We start from the raw sequence: 15,195 nt of genomic DNA, 5'->3' as shown, positions 1-15,195 counted from the left end.
TAGCAGAAACAAATTATGATTGTATTTTTACCCCATCAAACAAGCAGACCAACCTTGTGGCTATTCTGTCTTCAGTACTAGTAAATGATTATGATTAGTCTTAATGAAAAATGGATAATACAGAAGGAACAAAAGGTTGAGGCTGATACTGGAAAAAAGAGAAAAAGAAATAAATTCTTGTATACAGCACTAGTTCATATTTCCGAAAAGCCTATTATGGGGATGGTGAGGGGTACCCCAGTTAAATGACTGCTGCACTTGACTTTGATGGAAAGTAAGAAATTACGTAATCAGAATTGCATATTAAAATAACTATTCTGGATTGAAGGAAGATAACATTGGAAGAAGTTAAACTTCTTACGATTGCTATAATCTTGGTGTAAGATTTTGATTGCTGCAGGCAGGAATAAGAGAAAAGGGAAATTCAGAAGGTAGAAATGATAGAATTTTGTGATTGTGAGGTGAAGGAGAAGGAGAGAGGGAAGATGATCAGCTCTTTGGTTACAGCAGTTGGTGGTTGATGGTACCATTCAATGAGAGTTGAGCATTACAGGACAAGGAGGGAAAGAGCTTCTTCCGTTAGGTAGTATCTGATGCAGCCTCTTACTTCCCCTGTGGAAAGTGGAAAAGAAAAGCAGTGTCCTTCAACATCCTGAGGGAGAGCATAGCTTCTTTGACAAAGTGTCCTTTAAAATTTTTTTTGTCTTGATAATTACAAAGTTATGCACTCGACGAAAAAGGAGAATTTGTGACCCTGATTCCCTTCTACATTGGTAATTGAAGTTTTTGTTCTGTTTTGTTTTGTTTTGTTTTTTCCCTTGTTTCCTTCCCCCTCTGCTGGCTGATCTGTTTGGATGAACTTGTCAGCTCCCAATACATCAATAATGGGCTTTTTGGTCATTGATCTCTGGGTATAGTGACATATAGGTCTGGAGGCCTGCTTTCCTAGGTCCCTTAGTTTTGGATTTTACAATCTTAGTCTTTACTCTATTTCTATACAGTTCCCTTTCTGTTGCTTCTGGAGACCCAGACATGCTTGATTTGACTGTGCTAGCAAGGTAATGACACATTTTTTAAGGAGCAGATTTTGTCATTTTCAACTGAAAATTGCTCAGGTATGCTTTCCTCATGGCTTGTTGACCATTGATTTACAACCTTAAAAGGTGAAAGTAAGTTTCCACAAGAATGCCTGTTGATTTTTAAGTATGCTCCAGTTTTTCCAAAACAAACAAATGTGTTGCTTTGTATGTTTGACATATCCACTAGAGTGTTTTTCAGAATAACAACACAGTAATACTGACGCAAAGAAAATAATATTTTGTGGGATTCTTTTTACATTTAATCATAGAAAATATGGCTAATTATAGTTATTTTCCAATAAAGATAAATAATATATGTATTTTTAATTTCAGATAGAAAATGCTGCTGAAGAACCTCGAGTCTTATGTATAATACAAGATACTACTAATTCAAAGACAGTGAATGAACGGATCACTTTAAATTTACCAGCTTCTACTCCACTCAGAAAGCTCTTTGAAGATGTGGCCAACAAAGTAGGCTACATAAATGGAACCTTTGATTTGGTGTGGGGAAATGGAATCAATACTGCTGATATGGTAAAACCTTAAAGCATCTTCTGTTAAGCTGCTAACAATGTTATAGTCATTATTATTGTTTTTATTAATGATTATATTAAGTGCTAGAACTCTTTGCAAAACTGTAACTTTAAGATCCTATGTGCAACTCAATTATTGCATCCTTCTTTATCCCTTTGCCTTCATTCTGGATTCTATATTTGCTTATCAGCTTTCTTCTTCAGTTTTTTATTCATGTACGATGACTATTATAATACTGTCTCAACTACAGAAAGATTTCCAGTATTTACTGAATGGAATGATGTTCATCTTGTTTTTAAATGAAAAGTACATTTAAAATTATATGTATTTTATGATCGAATTTTTGGAAAAGAAGAAAAAAATGTATATAGAAAAAGACAGGAGTGGGAGAATATACACCCCATTGTTAACAGAGATTATGTACCAGATAGAGTGGTAGGCTCTTGATCAGGGAGTATGGTCCCATGACTTCTACTTCAAGGGTCTTATAGTCCAGGTGTAGAGAAAGATGTAGCAACAAGTAATTACACTAATATATTTTAAGTAGTATGTTATAAATTTGCCATGAATGCGAAGAGGAGGCATTGATCAATTTTGCATGAGCGAGTTGCAAAGGAGACTGTTGAGTTGGCGCTATCTGCACTAGAATCGTATTCTAAATAGTTTTTTTGTTTCCTTTCAGTCCAAATTCACCCTGCGTACTACTATTAGAATTGTCTTCAGTCATCTTAAATCATAGCACTTGTGTCACCTTCCAGTTCAGAAACCTCCAATGACTGACTGCTCAGTGCCCACCATTAATTATCAGATTCCCTCGGTTAGCATTCGAGACAAGCTACAATTGGTCCTTTAAGTCTTTGTCATGTTAACTCCCACATACCGGACTAATGTATTTTCTGAACACAAATTTCCATTCTTTTGCATATCCATATTTTTGTTTATGTTACCTCTATTGATGCTCTTAAGCTTTCCAGGAAAATGCCTCTCATGGCAAATGAAATTGAATGTGTGTCCCTGTGGTATTTAGGAGAGCATAGTTTTGACTGGCTCCATAGAAGAATCAAAGATGTTTGATGTTGCCTGATTTGCCTTTAAAATTCATATTTTGCTTTCTATTCCATAATATATCTGTTTTTTTAAGTATAAAACCAATGTTTTAAGTTAGTCAACTTTTCCCTCTGAAATTGATCAGTGAAATTAGTAGTCCAACAAGATATACAAAGAGAAACAATATTTAATCTGAAACTTTGAATACTCCCTGTTATATCACCATATAACTTCTAGTGTTGCCTCTTTTTCAGTTTAAAGGCTAGTTCCATACTGTCATATATGTCTACCCAAGTCTTATTTATCTTTTCAGAAGCCTTACTTAAGGTTTCCTCATGCAACTTTAAAAGTAATCTCTTTTCTCCTTGCCCTCCTATTGCACTTTCTCCTCTGCTATGCTACTTACCATAGTCTCCTTTTATTATAATTGTTACTCATTTGTATCTTTCCATTTGGTAGAATGTAAGTATTTTGATGGCTGTGACCTCGTAGTATCAATTTTGTATTCTCTATAGATACTCTCTCTAGGTACTCAAAAAGTGTTTATTAAATTAACATCTATAGTAGCTTCAAGTAGCTGTATGTCAAGATTACCCATTTCTCTTTCTTCAGCTATGACTGTTCTTAAGTACTCTATTTCTGTATTTTTATTTGCCTACTGTACATTTCTATAGGTATCCTCTTTCACCGGCTTACTGCACAGTGCTGCATTTACAAGTATGCTTCTCTGAAAACCTAGCCCATTTAGCTACCAACCACCTTGTACACATAGACACATTTATTGAGGTAGAACCCCTATGTATTCAAGCTATAGCATCTAATCTTTCATGTCCTGCCAGAGAACGCAAGGGACCCAAAGATACTGTTCCTCTTTCCATGTGGCTTCTCTTAGACCCAGGTTTTCTATGTCCTGTTTTTCTCATGGATTTCTAATGGATTTCTAGTTATGAACCAAAGATTAGAAACAGATATGTAGTTTGTTATTTTATTTACTTAACACTTGCTAGGTGCCTTGTATTTTTTTGATACTAAGCTCTGTACAAATACCTTATTTAATCCGTATAATTCCTCTGTAAGATAGATGCTATTACAGCCACATGTTATAGCTCCTATTATAGATGAGGAAACTGACTCATGGGGAGTCAATAACTTCAACTTGCCCAAAGTCACACAAATAGCAAGTGGCAAAATCACTTAAGTTAATTTTTTTGTCCTTAACCCCTATACTTTTATAGAATGTTAATTTCCTAAAAAAATAAAGGTATTTCTACAAAATAAATACTTCTAAAGAGCCATTCTTCATCTTTAAAACATTAAAAATATCACTCAATGTAACAAAAACATTTTAAAAGAAAAGAATACGGTTTTCATCCCATCCTGCATTTTTTTCAACAATGGACTGGAGTATGGGTGACTAGGGTTTAGAGCACACAGAGCTCCATCTTTCATTCACAACTAGAGTGAGTATATCAAAATGACAGCTGGAGTTCAAATTGCCCTAACAGATAGAAGAGTTAGGTAAAGAGTAAATATCTTAGGTGTTTGATTTTCCAAGGAGTGATTGCTTTCATCATCCTGGGCTCTTTTGGATTCTGGCAGTGGACTTAAAATAGGTATCATTTAATAGGACAGGCTTTTCCTTAAGGCATCTTCCTAAAAGTGCCCATTTTGTTATATTACATAATTATTTTGGTTGGGTTATTTAGTGTTGCTTATCTGGGAATTCTCAATATATTCATATGTAAAAACATGTTTTTAATTTTTAGTTATATAAAATTATCTTTAATTTTCCTGGAAGTCCATTAAATATTATATTGTATACATTTTAGAGAACACAGAAACATAAATTTTATAATTCCTTTTTTGTGTGGTACTTAACATTACTTCTTAACGTTTACTTTTTCTCTTTTCAGTTTTTTAGATGTTGGGGAATGGGGACATCTGGGATATGCACCGTCACTGGGCTTAGCCATCTCATTACATGAGTGGATGAGTTAATTCCAAGTCTAGATTAACAGAATTTACCAGAATCTTTGTTTAAAAAAAATACCATTTGAGCCCAATTATTGTAGTTAGGTGTCCATTTGCATATACTCGTTTTATTTTATTACTACAATTAATGTTTTTCATAACCTGAGATATTTTTATGCCCATAGGCTCCACTGGATCATACCAGTGACAAGTCTCTTCTTGATGCTAATTTTGAGCCAGGAAAGAAGAACTTTCTGCATTTGACAGATAAAGATGGTGAACAGCCTCAAATACTGCTGGTAAGCTATTTAGAAATGTCTGTATTCATAATTTCTGTGCACTGTCAACTACTACTTGGGAAGCGATTTTCCAAAGGAGGAGGAGAGATGTGTTTTGTAATTTATGTATGGTAAATTATTTTTCTATTTTATATTGATTTGTTACAAGTGTATATGTTTATTTACCTGGTTACACTGTTTGTGTATATAGTCTGTTGCCATGCTGGGAACACGGGTTGCCATCTTTAAAACCACCACAACAGGGATGGGATGGGTCTAGGGTAAGTTAAATTGTCAAAAAGATCTCCTACTGTGTTTCAGTGGCCTTTCCTTTGGCTAAGTATTAGCTTGGTTGCTGTAAGTCTTTGGCAGTTTGACCAAAGTTTTTTTTTTTGTTTGTTTTTTTGTATTTTGGGGGAGGGACAGACCCCCAGAATTCTCTACTCTGCCATTTGCGCTCCTCTTTCCCCTTCCCCTCTTTTTGGGAATGACTAGTTTGTTAGTTTTATGATCTATTTCTATTCTTTTAGTGTTTATACAAATTTCGTATTTCCATAGGCTTTCCTGTCTGATCAAGTGGCCTTAGAGATCATCTAATTCAGTAACTCCCAATTTGAAGGGCATTCCTTAAAAAAGACTGAGAAAACCTGGCCTGATTTGACCTTGCTATTTTTATGGATTGAGGAAAACAAGGCTCAGAAGATTCATGGGCTTTTTCAGAACCCTACTCTTCAGTGAAACTTACCTTAGGAAAAGTTATTTTGATGCTTTTCATTTAGAAGTCTATTGTGAATTAATTAGAATGCCTCTTTGGATAGTAGGTAATAATTAAATACAGGGCATTCATACTGCAATATCGGACAATATCAGAATGTGCTCTCTGATGTTCCTTAATCTCATTTATTTTTATGACGTGAAGATTTTAATTAGTCTGACATTGAAATTCGCTATTAATTTAGGAACCTCTAAATTCACAATTTGGGAATTCATGTTTTAAAATGCAGAGTAATTACTCTTCAGCTCTGTCTTAATTGTTTGTGCTGATTTTATATCCCTTAATCCTTTTCCACATTTTTCTCATTAATAGGAGGTTTCTTATTGGAGACAATAGGAAACTATCTATTTAATCCAACACTTACTGAATATCCTCTGCCTGCCAGGCCTGCTTGGGAAGGATGATATAAAACCGAGTGATGATAGACTATGTCATCAAGGAGTTCACAATGGTGCTTTTGATTTATTAGTACCAAAAATCTCCTTTTCTTGTGTAAACAATATTTGAAAGAGAATTAAGGAAGATTGAGAATATAAGAACTTTGGAAGGAGACATGAGCACCTTTCTAAAATGTTTTGTATCAGGCATCTTTCAAACCTTCCTGCAAGAAATGGTGAGGGAGGGTGTACACTCCTTTAAATGTCTTGGTAGTAACAGTAACAGCAATGCCTCATCTTTCTCCCATTGCCTCAGCAATTAGTATATCTTTTTTCATTGTTTCAGCAACATTTGCCATTCAGTAAATATTGGTTATGCTGCATTTTAGGAGGATTCCAGCGTTGGGGATGACAGTGTCCATGACAGATTTATCGGTCCACTTCCAAGAGAAGGTTCTGTGGGCTCCACCAGTGATTATGTCAGCCAAACCTACTCCTATTCATCTATTTTGAGTAAATCAGAAACTGGTAAGATTTGTTGTTGTTGTATTTTCATGAAATATAGGGCATTATACCCAGAGTAATGTTAGTGATCTCAAGCCTACTCCCCTCATTTTATGGATTAGAAAACTGAGTTATAACACGAATGTGGTTTCCCTTTTCCTCAACCCATTGTTTTTACTGTATTGTTACTGTCACTATTTAATAATAAAGAAAAAATATTGATTGTTGTATTTTGAAGGAAGACTTTTCTTTTTGGTAATTTTCTATTTTGAATTAATCCTAAAATTTTGATGTTGACTTCTTTGAAAAGGAATGTCTCTGTTATATCTTTTCGGATTAGAATAGACTATGGGGGTTACTTTCATTTTGAAGCAGATAGTTAGGGTTATTTTATTAGACCTACTGTGTTATCTTTTAGTTTAATCTAATCATATGTTTGAAATTAATCATGTAATTAAAAGTTCCTGTTAACTTTTTTCCAAACACGATTAAAGCTAGAGTTTTTGATTTTTTAATTTTTGAGGTAGTGAAATTGCTTTATTTTTGCAAAGATTTATTCATTTATGTAGGATTGGGAAATTCCAGGCAGCCTCAGCTGAGAAGGTGTAGAACAACCTGTTCTCCTGGCCAGAGTGCTGTTGTTTGTGGAGAAGAGACTGCTTATATGACCTAAGAATTAAATAATGCTTTTCATTAATAATCAGGCCAGATATCATACAAGTTTGAGTTACTTGCCAGTCTTATGCACTTCCCCTTCATGTGTACTTGCTGCTGTGCTAAGTAGTAGGCTAGAGAAATCTGATTGACACCCTGCCCTCACAGTCTGATGGGGAAGATTTATAAGTAAATTGGTAATTACAGAGCAATGAGGTAGTCTCTGATACGGATTTAGGACAGGGTGCTATGAAAACAGTGCAGATTGGGGGTGGTTAGAAATTGAAGCAGTTTATAATTATAAAACAATGTAGAGTAAAATACATAAACAAAGTGTTCTTAAAACAAAGATGAAAGCCATTAGAAGTCAAAGCTTGAACCTTAGTTCATTGTGAAAAGTGATTAGCCACTTGGTCTCTTAGAATCGTACAGGTGCAGATAGTGTGGAATCTGTTCCTCCTTTTTACAACTAAGATTCATCATGCATATCCGTGTTTTGGTCCTTTCATCACCTTCTTTAGCAATATAGTTATCCACGGAGCCCACCATTTCTTAAGACATTTTTAATAATTGTTGGGAAATTGAAAAAGTATTTTGATGCTCTTCAGTGAACACCTTCAGCATCTTTTGATAAAAGACTTAAGTGTTTTTTGAGACAACCAAGTCATTCAGTATTAAGTAGGAGTATGTACGTTCGTTAATCAAGGTGTTTACCATATTTTGCTCAAGTAATAAAGATATAACTAAAAGGATGAGACTTTGTGTGTGTGTGTGTACGTGAAACTGGGCCTGAAGTCTACTTCAAAAGAGAAGTTCCAAAAATGTTCTCAGCAATGGTGGCCATATCCATTAGATATATATAGCGAAGTACTTTTAATCATTTACTTAAATTTGAAGTTCATATAAGTTTCTTCTTTCCCTCTTTGCCCTCCCTCTCTCTGTTCTTCCCTACTTCCATCTCTGACTTCGTATTTTATAGCCACTTTTGGCATAGCATGCTGATCTATAGAATCGCATACTTTATAGCTTGTTAAAATAGAGGAAGTCATTCTGAGTTTTCATATATGAATTTATCTCAGATGTTATTAATTCTTCATTGAAATTGGTTTATAGGGCCTCATGACAGAGATCACTGCTTCAGTTCAGTCTTCCTACATTGGGTGTATGTGATAGTTAAAGTGGTGGATATGTTTATATTTTTCCGTTTTAATCCACAACTTTTAGATTTGGGGAACAAAGATTTTTATGTCAATTAAACATTTCTCTTAAAATTTTATTAAATGCTGTGTAATATCCATGTGTATATCTGGATATATATATAACAAGATAACCTACTTTTTCTGAGAAGCAAGGTTTGCATAATGCACATATGAGAAAAGGAATCTTTCTTAGGTGCTGTTGAAAAAAATTGGAATTATTTCCAACTGAGTAACCTTAACCTCTCAGTTTTTACTGTGTATTAAATTCTTATTAAGTTCTTATTTGTTATTTTTTTTAATATAAATGCTGATTGATATTTATTTGTGCTTTCTTTTTAAAGGATATGTGGGATTAGTAAACCAAGCAATGACTTGCTATTTGAATAGCCTTTTGCAAACACTATTTATGACTCCTGAATTTAGGAATGCATTATATAAGTAAGTATTTAAAAAATTCTAAAAATAAAATTGATTTAAGAATGAAAATATAGTTTTTTACTAATAAAATCTAATTTATCTTCTTACAGTTATTTGTGTAGTTTGGGGCATTTCTCACTTCATGAGACACACCTTCTTGAATAGTATTATATAAGAAAAGGATTTTTATGAGAGATTGGCATATAAAAACTTTTGGGGAGAGAGAATCAGAAATGCATAGACAGCAAAGGATAAAATTGATATGATTTACATTTGGGATAAATTATTGTATATAGACTTTCCTTTCTTATAGCTTTAACTCCTTTATAAAGAAATATGTTACCTGCTTTTTGAGATAATCCAAATGTGTAAACCACTTCTCATTTCCCTCCACTTCTCAATTTAAGAACTTTTTTTAAACTTGCAAACTTTGTTTCTAAGTAATATATAATGCAACTGTTTGGTGTTTTGTGTATGTGTATATGTGTGTGTTCCTAAAAGACTATATATATCAGATACATGCTCTATGAAGGAAGTCCATAGTTAAATAAACCCTAAAGTCAGGCATTTTTATGAGTATCAATTATACATTTAATACACCCTTGTTTTGTATGTTTTCTTTAAGTTGTACGTAACTTTTATTTTTTAAGACATTTTAAAGTACAAATAAACTGATTTCTTTCCTTTTTTGGGTTACTTTTGAGTAACATCCTTGAAATTACTATAAATATGTATTTAAAGTTTTTTTGGAACTTTTATTATTGATTGTATTATTCAAACAACATTATATTACCATTCCATTCATATGCAAGCTCATTATCTGAATTTACTTATAAAAGTTGACATGTTTTTCATTTGGCAAGTATTTGTTACTCAATAGGGTTCTATGCTAGGCACTTGGTGGATAGGGATGGAGTTAGAAAAACGGTCTTTGTTATTGGGTTAGTTACAAACCTCTTCACAATAGCAACATGTATATGTATGAAATACAGAGGGTGCCAAAAAAATGCATACACGTTTTAAGAAAGGAAAAAACGGTATTAAAATTGTAATACTCAATATATACCGATAACAAAAGATGAATACAAGTCATGTGTATACATTTTTTTGGTACCCTCAATAGTTTAAATAACATTTAAGGACAGCTAAATGCTGCGATTGTTTAGAGAAAAAGGAGATTAATGAAATTTGAAGAAGGGGCTCAGCATAGAAAGTAGAATTTGAGGTCATAGAGCTAGGTATGGTTTGCCAGCTTGAGAAGAAAGAGCATTGCAGGTAGGAGGACTTTCAAGAGCAAAAATGAGTAAGAGTCAGTGCTACTTGAATGCTGGGTATTATTAGTTTGTATCAGATACAGTACTGAGCACTTTACATATAGACTCATTTAATTTTTATGGCAACTGTATGAATGCGGCGATGTTATTATCCACATTTTACAAAGGACGTAACTGAAGGCACAGAGAGGTTAAGTACTTTGCCAGAGGCCGCGATGCTAGAAGTAGCACACCCAGTAGATACCATAATCCATTTCCCTATTCTGCCTGTATTGCAGCTGATGCCAATAAATATAATATGTCCCAGGGGCCTCCAGGAAATCAGCAAAACTGGAGTTTTTGTCAGTTCTAGAAGTTGAGGTTAATAGATGGAGTCTAGAGCCTGCCCTCAAAGCTAGAACAAACTGTATAGTCTAGGGTGATATGCCTATTTTGGCGAGTAGTACAGAGAAGCTGAGGTCCCAGGAGCTTGATTAACTGTGAGTCCTGATCCCTGAAAGTGGTCTGTAAATTTACGACACTGTGGAGGAGACTAAGCATAGGCAGGAGTACTCATTCAGCAAACATATCCGATATTTACTGTATGCGAAGCACTCTTTTAAGCACAGAGATTACAGTAGTGAATAAGACAGAGTCCCTCCCTTAGGCCTTCCATAGGTCAGCTTATGTAAATGAGTTCATTTCACACAGTCATACCCTGTTTCCCCAAAAATAAGATCTAGCCGGACAGTCAGCTCTCGTGCATCTTTTGGAGCAAAAATTAATATAAGACCAGGTATTATATTACATTATATTATATTGTATTATATTAAGACCCGGTCTTATAGTATAGTAAAATAAGACCGGGTCTTATATTAATTTTTGCTCCAAAAGACGCATTAGAACTGATTGTCCAGTCCAGCTAGGTCTTATTTTGGGGGAAATATGGTATATGCAATGACGAAAGAAAAGCAGAGCAATGTGGAAAGAGTAACTGTCAGGCGTTGGGGTACTTAGTCCGGGAGGGCCTCTTTGAGCAACTACCAAGTGAATAGACTTCACAGGAACCAGTCCTGTGAAGATCTGGGGGAAGACCATTCTAGGCAGACAGAACTGCAAGTGCAAAGGCCTCTGATGAAAAAGAAATCCACTGTGACTAGAGCCCAGTGAGTGAGGAGGGAAGGTGAGACATACCGTTAACAGGAAGGCCAGATGCCTTGGGGATTGTGGGAAGAGGGACGTTTATTGCAGGTCGGGAAGCAAAGCCTGAAAGTCTAATGTTGTTTCATAGTGTAGAGCTAAGGAAGGGATGACTTGTTAAAAAGCCTGAGTCTCACTGGACTGCAGACAGGATAAGCACTAGCATGAAAGGATAGGGTTCTATTTGTTTATTTTCTCCACTTGTTATATGATAGCCAACAGGGGCTCTACCACTTTAAGATGTGGAGGCATGTAAGCGATGTGTTGTTTTAGGAAAGTTTATATAATGCAGCGTACAGAATTGATTTGAAAGATAGGGAACCTTGGAGGAATCTTATTAAACCAGGCATGGATAATTGAGCGTCAGAATGGAGATGATGGCAGTGGTTATTATATTTCAGATTGAAAACTGATACAGCTTAGTGACAAATTTTATTTAGGAGTAAAGGAAAGGGAAGAATCAAATATGGCACCAAAGTTTCTAATTTAGGTGACTGGAGTAACAACAAGTATCAGCCTGATTTAAAACCTTTTAAAGTATTTGCACTAGAACTAAAGGGCAGGTGAGAATTCAGTTATTACAGTAATTCCTCCCCACCAGTGAATTTCCCTGGCAGGAAATTTAAGCATTCTGTATTTTTGACTTCACTGTTTCTTTACAGCTACTGGGAGACATTTAAATCCCATAATGTCAATTTAAAATCCCTTCTGTTGAGAAAAGTAAGAATAAAAGAGGGCTAGAGATTGAACATAGGAGGGTAGAAGGTTAAAGCAGATGTTAGGTAATGAGTAGAAGTGTTTGCGGGGAAGCTTTGAGAAGAAAAAAGTGAAATGTAGTCCACTGACATCTGCAAGGCAGAAGGGAGCTTCAGTGTGTAGAAAAAGGGACAGGATCACAGAGCTGCAACTTCTAAGCCCTAGAATAAGAAAAGGATTGAACACTTTAACAGAGGGCCATGCTAAAAGAAAAAAATGAAAGACATTTAGTAGATTTGTAAATTGCAGTAGAGGAAAATTAATGTTCCAGCCTCTTTTGAAACTAAACAGGTTCTAGTGAGGAAGTGGAAAGTAATAATCTTATTGCCAACTTAAGAAAGTGAGAATCATTAATTTTACCCTTATTTAATATTTTGTCTTTGGCATTTTATTTTATTGTATATAAATTATTTTAAGGACTTTTGTAAAAGTACATTACAAACTTTGGTCCCCTGATCTTATTTTTCCCATGAGATTTTAAGTTCTTTGGTTAAGAATTTGCTTGTTATTGAGACAGACCCTGTAGTTAGGACTAGACTAATGTTTATCATAAGTTTGTGAGGTTAAAAATTTTATCTGAATTATTTTATTTACCTATATTCTCATTTTAAAACATTTTATTATGCACAATTTAAAACACATTGTGAAATAGTAGAATACATTTCTATGTACCCATCGTCCAGCTTTGAATATTGTCAACTTATGATCAGTCTTTTTTACTGATACTCTTTTACTCTGATTTTTTTGGAAGTACACCCCTATTATCTGTAAATTTTATCTCAGGTCAGTGCTAAGATTTACCTGATTACCTTATAATTTTTTTAAACAATCTTCAAACCAGGATCCAGACAAGATCCATGCATTGAAATTGATTGATAAGACAGTCTATTTAAATTATTTTTAATCCCCTTCCATCTTTTTTCTCCCTTGTAATTTAGTCCTTTTATATATATATAGATTATAAAATATATATATAGATTGAAAACTGATGTGATTTGTGCTGTAGTTTTCAACAATTTGGATTTTGATTGTTGAATGCCACTGTGTCATTTAATATTGTCCTATTCCCTGTATTTTTTGTGAATCAATAATTAGGACAAAAGTCTTGATCAGATTCAAGTTTGACGATTACTTTTAAAAGTGCTTTGTCTTTTATTCATGTTGTTTTCTTATGCCTTTTCTTGTTAAAGTCCAAATTCTTCTGAATTATGAATTGGAGAAAAACTAATGTTTCATTAGACATTAATAGCTTCAGTTAATATCCAAACTGTATAACCCCTGCCGCGTAGGATCTTACATTATTATGATGTTAATAAGTAATTTTCAATAATTTCGTTTCAATAGGTGGGAATTTGAAGAATCTGAAGAAGACCCAGTGACAAGTATTCCATACCAACTACAAAGGCTTTTTGTTTTGTTACAGACCAGCAAAAAAAGAGCAATTGAAACCACAGATGTTACAAGGAGCTTTGGATGGGATAGTAGTGAGGGTACTAATTCTCTTGTAATGATAAGTATTTCTAATATTCAGAGGAATTCTAGGAGATCATAATATAAGCAAATAACACAAATTAACTTCATTAACTTTACATTAAACATTTTTATTGCGTTTTGCTGGAATTTAAAAATAACTTACTTTTAAAATTTAAGCTCTGAGGGGTAAATTTTTGATCAATTAAAAATTGCTTACAAATACATTTGGTAATACTCTATTTGTATGTAGTTAAACTAAAATTTTCAATTTGTCTTAGATTTTCTTAACTCTACAGTGAAAAAATAACAAAAATAGCAGATACGATAGCACCATAAAGCATATGTTATTTATAAAATGCTGAAATCTCTTGATTTTTTCCCTTGTGATTGCCTTTTCATAACTGTAGTGTATGTTTTGTGTTCTTTTTACATTTATCATTATTTCTGTAGACTTCTCCATGCTTCTGACAAATTTGCTTTTAAACAACAAATTAACATTTTACTGCACTAAATTTACTGCTATTTTTAATTAAATTTTATCTTAAAATAGCTTGGCAGCAGCACGATGTACAAGAACTGTGCAGAGTCATGTTTGATGCTTTGGAACAGAAATGGAAACAAACGGAACAGGTAATTCATCCCTCTCAAGTTGAGAGGAGTGTTTTGTAATACATCATTTATTACCTTAAAGTGGCTTTTATTCTATTGTAATGTTTTAACTTGGTCATAGGTCAGTTGTTAAGTACTAAATGGGGAATCGAAAGTACTAGGTTCTCACTTGGCCATTTACTGAGTCATAGAAATCCTCATTAAAACACCGTCGACCTCAGTTTTCTCATCTTTAAAATAAGGAAGTTGGGCTCTATTATCTAGATGGTCTCTTTTTAGCTAAGAACTGTATAATTCATATTGAAAACTACAAACATTCATATATGCGTGTGTAGGTGCATGCGTGTGCGTGCATGTTTGGGAGAGATGATTTTTGAACAGTATTTTCAGATATTTACTAAGTATCTGTTTTATAATCTGTAACACATTATAAAGTATATTCATCAAGCTTTGCATCTTCATTTTGGCCATATGCTTTTAACATTCAGGATCCTTGTTAATCTGACCTTATTCTTCTTATCCAACGGAAGGAGAAACAGGTTTGAAGATGGGAGAGCATTAGATATATCATTGGGATTACGAATAGGGCTGAACTGAATGGGGCTCAGGACTCAGTACAGAGAATTTGTTCTAGGTGTAGTGATCGAGGATCATAGGGATAAAAAAGGGGAAGAATCTGGAAGAGAGCCTGGAGAATCTACGGTCTGATTGGAACAATGATGATGGCTTGGACCAGAGTTTTTCAAACGGTAGATGGTGATCCATTTGTGGATTATGAAATCAGTTTAGTGAATCTACACCATCACTTTTAAAAAAGTGGAATAGAATAGAAAAGTATAAGAGAGCATCACAAAAGTAAGGGTAAGAATTGAATTGTGCAACTTTTGTTGGTTATATTACTTGGTTTCAATGAAAATTATTTTCTTTTTGTGGGTTACTATCAACACTGTTTCAAAAACACTGGATTGAACCACTTAGAAATGCCCTCCCACTTGCAGAAGACAAAACCAACTATGATTGGGGCAGGTGAATGAAGAAGGCTTTATTAAATAAATAGTGTTGGAGT

At 34.1% G+C, this 15,195-nt stretch overlaps 1 protein-coding gene across 2 annotated transcripts in view; it reads left to right on the top strand.

Moving 5' to 3' along the window:
- The window catches only part of USP47 (ubiquitin specific peptidase 47), a 97,365-nt gene that overhangs the window by 30,969 nt on the left and 51,201 nt on the right, over positions 1 to 15,195 (top strand). For both annotated transcript variants that reach the window (XM_033121824.1, XM_033121823.1), the window contains 6 exons: positions 1,413 to 1,616; positions 4,820 to 4,933; positions 6,454 to 6,592; positions 8,763 to 8,859; positions 13,392 to 13,537; positions 14,071 to 14,150. In XM_033121824.1, the coding sequence (XP_032977715.1) occupies positions 1,413 to 1,616; positions 4,820 to 4,933; positions 6,454 to 6,592; positions 8,763 to 8,859; positions 13,392 to 13,537; positions 14,071 to 14,150 (780 nt within the window). The remainder of the gene's footprint in view (positions 1 to 1,412; positions 1,617 to 4,819; positions 4,934 to 6,453; positions 6,593 to 8,762; positions 8,860 to 13,391; positions 13,538 to 14,070; positions 14,151 to 15,195) is intronic.

This window comes from Rhinolophus ferrumequinum, chromosome 11 (assembly GCF_004115265.2).
Source record: "Rhinolophus ferrumequinum isolate MPI-CBG mRhiFer1 chromosome 11, mRhiFer1_v1.p, whole genome shotgun sequence".
NCBI lineage: Eukaryota > Metazoa > Chordata > Mammalia > Chiroptera > Rhinolophidae > Rhinolophus > Rhinolophus ferrumequinum.
Note: the sequence above shows the minus strand (reverse complement) of the source record. Positions and strands in the feature narration are given on the sequence as shown.